At 47.9% G+C, this 6,756-nt stretch overlaps 1 protein-coding gene across 1 annotated transcript in view; it reads left to right on the forward strand.

The window, feature by feature from the left end:
• Positions 1–6,739, forward strand: part of AGBL2 (ATP/GTP binding protein like 2) — a 76,668-nt gene extending 69,929 nt beyond the window's left edge. The window contains exon 19 of the mRNA XM_033207984.1: positions 6,602–6,739. Coding sequence (XP_033063875.1) covers positions 6,602–6,609 — 8 coding nt within the window. The 3' untranslated portion in view covers positions 6,610–6,739. The remainder of the gene's footprint in view (positions 1–6,601) is intronic.
• Positions 6,740–6,756: the final 17 nt, after the last annotated feature.

Raw genomic sequence — 6,756 nt, forward strand, 5'->3', positions numbered from 1 at the left:
AAGTGCTGGGATTATAGATGTGAGCCACTGCGCCTGGCAAGACAACAGTTTTAGATACGCCTTAGGAACCTTGAGAAAGACAGGAGGAAACTGTAAGGCCAGCAAAGACAGTTTGCCTATCCCCTTAGCTGGGTGACACTTTTCAGTCATTCTAAGACAAATTGAACAAGTTGGTGGAAAGAACGCAAGAACCCCAGCTGTCAGGACTTCCCTTCCTTTCGTAGATATTGTGGTTGGCTCCCAAGCAACCCAGATCCTTAGGCAGGACAGGATTTCTCCACAAGTATAGTACTGATGTCTCCAGATGTAGGGGTCAAGGGAAAGCTCCTTTTCCCTCTGAAGTTTTGCTGAAAAATCAACTCGAAAAAGGCAGATTAACTGGAAAAACAAAAGGCATAGAAATTTATTGACATTAGCATGGTGTGAATCACAGAGTGATTGTCCATCCCTCTAGGTGGTTCAGAAGCTAATATACCATCCTAGAAAAACAGGTTATAGGAGGGGGAAGAAGAATTTGTTCTTGTTTTGAGACAGAGTCTTGCTCTCTTGCCCACGCTGGAGTGCAGTGGCATGATCATGGCTCACTGAAGCTTCGACCTCCCTGGCAATCTTTCCACCTCAGCCTCCTGAGTCACTGGGACTACAAGCACACACCACCAAGTCCAGTTAATTTTTTCTTCTTTTTTTTAAGACAGAGTCTTGCTCTGTTGCCCAGACTGGAGTGCAGTGGCACAATCTCAGCTCACTGCAGGCTCCGTCTCCCGGGTTCACGCCATTCTCCTGCCTCAGCCTCCTGAGTAGCTGGGACTACAGGCACCCGCCACCGCGCCCGGCTAATTTTTTTGTATTTTTGTAGAGATGGGGTTTCACCGCATTAACCAGGGTGTTCTCGGTCTTCTGACTTCGTGATCCGCCCGCCTCAGCCTCCCAAAGTGTTGTTAGGATTACAGGCATAAGCCACCGTGCCCAGCCTATTTTTTCTATTTTTTTGTAGAGACAGGGTGTCACTATGTTGCCCAGGCTGGTTTTGAACTACTGGAGTCAAACAATCCTCCTGCCTAGGCCTCCTAAAGTGCTGGGATTACAGGCGTGAGCCACTGTACCCGGCCAGGATAAAGATTTTGGAGGATGAAAGCCAGGGAGACCTTGAGGCTTTTTCAGTTCAGTATGTCAAAATACCATACATTTTGAGGTATTGGTTTTGAAGCCCTAATGCAGACTTTGATATATATCCCCTGAGGGCCAAAATTAACCCTGTTGAGAACCACTAGTCTAAGCCAATCATTGGTTTTAGGTGGTGGTGGGTGACTCACTTCTGTCCAGTTATTCATGAGAATTCTGCTGGGGAGGTTTCTGAGAAAAGGTTTCTTCCTCCAAAAAGAGCCATTCTGAGGGTCAGGCGCGGTGGCTCAAGCCTGTAATCCCAGCACTTTGGGAGGCCGAGGTGGGCGTATCACAAGGTCGGGAGATCGAGACCATCTTGGCCAACACGGTGAAACCCCATCTCTACTAAAAGTACAAAAAATTAGCCTACCGTGGTGGCTCATTCCTGTAGTCCCAGCTACTTAAGAGGCAGAGGCAGGAGAATCGCTTGAATCTGGGAGCAGAGGTTGCAGTGAGCTGAGATCCTGCCATTCCACTCCAGCCTGGGCAACAGCGTGAGACTCCGTCTCAAAAAAAAAAAACCAAAAAAGCCATTTTGTGATGAGCTTCGGTGTGCCAAAAAAGAGAGAACTATTTTAAAAACGACACCTTCTTGAAGGCCAGATGCGGTGACTCACACCTGTAATCCCAGCACTTTCAGAGGCTGAGATGAGCAGATCACCTGAGGTTGGGAGTTCGAGACCAGCCTGACCAACATGGCAAAACCCCATCTCTACTAAAAATAACAAAAATTAGCTGGGTTTTGAGCACCTGTAATCCCAGCAACTCGGGAGGCTGAGGCAGGAGAATCGCTTGAACCCAGGAGGCAGAGGTTGCAGTGAGCCAAGGTCACGCCATTGCACTGTAGCCTGGGTGACAAGAGTGAAACTCCGTCTCCAAAAAACAAAAAAACAAAAAAAACCTTCTCTCTTCTTCCTCTGTCAATGCTGCATGTGAGGCTCAAAACTATTTTGCTACCAGCCTAAGGATGGAGAACACAGGGATGGAAAGAATCTGGGTCTTTGGTAAGAGCCTTGTGTCACAACCTCATCCAAGCAGAAGGCTGCTTGGACTCAGGTCTTCCTATAAGGCAAAATAAATACAATAAATATATGCTGGCTGGGTACGGCGGTTCATGCCTGTAATCCCAGCACTTTGGGAGGCCGAGGGGGGAGGGTCGCTTGAGCACAGAAGTTCAAGACCAGCCTGGACAGCCTTGGACCAGGTTAGGATTATGACAGGGGCTTGAATTTTGCTAAGATACAGGCCCAGTTAAATGCTAGCCAGTCATTATTCTGGCAATCACAAGATACAGGAGTAACTTTCCCAATTACTCCTATAGATAACATCACTATTGTACCACTTAAGATTGGCCTTTTGTGACGTTTTTCAATTTCTTGGGTTTTTATGGTCTTTTTATTTTTCTTCTTTTTGTGGAAAATTGGGTCTTGCTGTGTTGCCCAGGCAGGTCTCAAACTATCCTCCCACTCTGCCTCCTGAAATACTGGGATTATAGACGTAAACCATCATACCTGGCAGAGATAACATCACTAACATAGAATCTAAAATTGGCTTTTTTAGATGTTTTTTAGACTTCTGTATTTTTGGCTATTGACTTCACTCAGACCCACCACTCGTGACATCTGGTCCTGTGGCCTCCATCCAGAGGCTGTCGAGGACCGCTTTCTATACCCCTATGACTTTATCCCCAACCAATCAACATTCCCCATTCCTGAGTCCCCTGCCCACCAAAGCATCCTTGAAAAACCCTCGCCTCTGAGCCCTGGGGAAGAGTGATTTGAGCTTAAGTTCTTCCGCATGGCCCACACTGTGTTAATTAAACTCTTTCTTTACTGTAACACCACAGTCTCAGTGAACTGATTTTGTCCGTGCAGCAGGCAGGAAGAACCCACTGGACAATTACATGATCTCTCTCCCAAGTCAGACTGCCTCTCAGTCCAGGAGACTTTTTTTTTTCCTTCAAGACAGGGTCTTACTCTGTCCCCCAGGCTGGAGTACAGTGGCACAATCTCAGTTCACTGTAACTTCCGCTTCCCAGGCTTGAGCAATACTCCCACCTCAGCCTCCTGAAAAGCTGGGACTACAGGTGCAGGTCACCATGCTCAAATCATTTTTTTTTTTTTTCTTTTTTGCAGAGACGGGGTTTCACCATGTTGCCCAGGCTGGTCTCAAACTCCTGAGCTCAAAGCAATCCACCCAAGTGCTGGAATTACAGGCATGTGCCCTGCTCCCAAGAGGCTTTTAACTGGTAAATCCATCAGCCTTCCCTGGGCTGCTTCTTTTTTTTTTTTTTGAGATGGAGTTTCGCTCTTGTTGCCCAGGCTGGAGTGCAATGGCATGATCTCAGCTCACTGCAACCTCCACCTCCCAGATTCAAGCGATTCTCCTGCCCCAGCCTCCCAAGTAGCTGGGATTACAGGCATGCGTCACCACGCCTGGCTAATTTTTTTAGTAGAGACGGGGTATCTCCATGTTGGTCAGGCTGGTCTTTTTTTTGAGACAGAGTCTGGCTCTGTCACCCAGGCTGGAGTGCAGTGGCATGATCTCAGCTCACCGCAACCTCTGCCTCCTGGGTTTACACCATTCTCCTGCCTCAGCCTCCCAAGGAGCTGGGACTACAGGCGCCCACCACCACACCTGGCTAATTTTTTGTATTTTTAGTAGAGACGGAGTTTCACTGGGTTAGCCAGGATGGTCTCGATCTCCTGACCTCACAATCCGCTCGCCTCAGCCTCCCAAAGTGCTGGGATTACAGGCATGAGCCACTGTGCCCGGCCAGTCAGGCTGATTTTGAACTCCTAACCTCAGGTGATCCACCCACAGCCTCCCAAAGTGCTGGGATTACAGGTGTGAGCCACCATGCGCAGCTTCTGGGCTTCATTATTGACCTCTTGGAAGTTTCTGACATATTGACTATCCTTTCTTTTTCCAAACTTCTCTCTTGAATTCAATGACATGCTTTTCTAGCTCTGTTTCCTTCCCAATTAATTCTGCCCCTTTTGACTTCTGTTATTCCTCTCACGACTGCAATATGGGTCACCAAATATAACCCATCTTAGCGTCACCATACTGAACTGTATCCGGGAATGCCATTCAGATCATAGTCTTTGTCACTGACCCCACTCAGTTATGCAGTGCACAGCCTAGGCAGCTGTACATAGCACCTCTTACCTTATCTATACTGCTGACTTCGGTTATGTTACCTATTCTCTGCAGATTCTTACCAAAACCCCATCAGCAGCTTCTGCCTTGCACCATTGGAAAACATCGTGGAGCAGACTGAATCCCCCAACCACCCACCCTTGGCAAGAGGCTCTGTGCCTCCCTGTGCTCACTAGCATCAGTGGGACAAGGCAATATTATTTGGCACCATCAGTGCACAAATCCAAGAATAAAGAATCCAACCAGATGTGGTGACTCACACCTGTAATCCCAGCACTTTGGAAGGCAGGTGGATCACTTGAGTTCAAGAGTTTGAGACCAGCCTGGGGCAACATGCCGAGACCCCCATCTCTACTAAAAATACGAAAGTAACTGGGCATGGTGGTACACACCTGTGGTCCCAGCTAATTGGGAGACTGAGGTAGGAGGATCGCTTGAGCCCAGGAGGTGGAGGTTGCAGTGAGCCGAGATGATACCATTGCACTCCAACTTGGGTGATGAAGAGAGACCCTGTCTCAAAAAAAAAAAAAAAAAAAAAGAATCCCCTGCTAAATAGTCTCTCTGGCTCAGCTTTATGTTTCTAGATTCAGTTAGAAGCAACTTGTTTCTTACAACTTTATTTTTTATTTGTTTATTTTTTTGAGACGGAGTCTCGCCCTATCGCCCAGGCTGGAGTGCAATGGCATGAGGCTCACTGCAGCCTCCACCTCCCGGGTTCAAGAGATTCTCCTGCCTCAGCCTCCCAAGTAGCTGGGATTACAGGCACCTGCCATCATGCCCAGCTAATTTTTGTATTTTTAGTACAGATGGGGTTTCACCATGTTGGTCAGGCTGGTCTTGAACTCCTGACCTCAGGTGATCCACCCAACTCGGCCTCCTAAAGTGTTGGGGTTACAGGTGTGAGCCACCGTGCCCAGCCAAACATCTGTGTTTCAATATACAGTTTTTTTTTTTTTTTTTTTTTGAGACGGAGTCTCGCAGTCGCCCAGGCTGGAGTGCAGTGGCCGGATCTCAGCTCACTGCAAGCTCCGCCTCCCGGGTTTACGCCATTCTCCTGCCTCAGCCTCCCGAGTAGCTGGGACTACAGGCGCCCGCCAACTCGCCCGGCTAGTTTTTTCTATTTTTTAGTAGAGACGGGGTTTCGCCGTGTTAGCCAGGATGGTCTCGATCTCCTGACCTTGCGATCCACCCGTCTCGGCCTCCCAAAGTGCTGGGATTACAGGCTTGAGCCACCGCGCCCGGCCAATATACAGTTTTTAAAAAAATCCTTTCCTATGCACAACTTCACTTAATGCTCATAATAACCCTGAGAGGTAGACAGTAGTGTTAGATTTAGATACAAAAACTGGAAATTAAAGAAGCTAAAATGACAAATGGATGCAGTGGAAAAGCCAGGATCCAAATCCAATTCTTTTCCCTGCGGTACTTCATTCTGCTCCAAGCTCAGATTGACCAAATGATGTTTGATAGAACACATGAGCTGGGGCTGAAGGAGCAGGGACAATGCCTTTTTCACTTTTGCCTCTGATAGCCTGTAGACTGGTAGGCACTGAAGTATTTGCTCACTTGTGCAATAAATATTTATTGAGCACTTTGTATGTGCTGGGCACTGAAAACACAACCGTGAACAAAGGCTGTCACGGTTCCTGAACTCATGGAGCTTCCATTCCAGTGGAGGAGACATAATTGGAGTGATAATGCTACGACGGGGGACAATGTGGGAGAAAATAAGAGGGAGGTGGCCAGGCGCGATGGCTCACTCCTGTAATCCCAGCACTTTGGAAGGCCAAGGTGGGTGAATCACGAGGTCAGGAGTATGAGACCAGCCCGGCCAATATCATGAAACCCTGTCTCTACTAAAAAGACAAAAATTAGCCGGGTGTGGTGGCGTATGCCTGTAATCGCAGCTACTAGGGAGGCTGAGGCAGGAGAATTGCTTGAACCCGGGAGGCGAAGGTTGCAGTGAGCTGAGATCACGCCACTGCACTCCAGCCTGGGTGACAGAGCGAGACTCCGTCTCAAAAAAGAAAAAGAAAAGGGGGAGGTAATTTTAGAATGGTCAGAGAAGGTTTTTCTGAGAATATAACATTAATTAAACGAATAAATGAATGAAGAGCCACTCGCTAGCGGATTATTTGCTGTACTTAAGAGTTTGTCAGCCACTAGACTGTTACGGATCTGATGCTGAATATCTTTTGAACCCTATGTTGATGATGCTCAAAAGGCAAGTGTAGAGGTGAAGCATAACGAAGAATCCTTTTCTATTTCTTTTCAGTCCTCTGACCTTGCCTTTGCCGTCAGGGTCACACTCCCCCACTGCCACTCCCTTTCTTCTGTTTCCGGACACTTGCGGCCTGAACGCGCATGTGCGAGAGAAACCCTCATTCCCGGAGAACGAGCTGCCGGCAGAACGCATGCGCCTCTGTACCG

This window comes from Trachypithecus francoisi, unplaced genomic scaffold (assembly GCF_009764315.1).
Source record: "Trachypithecus francoisi isolate TF-2019V2 unplaced genomic scaffold, Tfra_2.0 Lachesis_group8, whole genome shotgun sequence".
NCBI classification, from domain to species: domain Eukaryota; kingdom Metazoa; phylum Chordata; class Mammalia; order Primates; family Cercopithecidae; genus Trachypithecus; species Trachypithecus francoisi.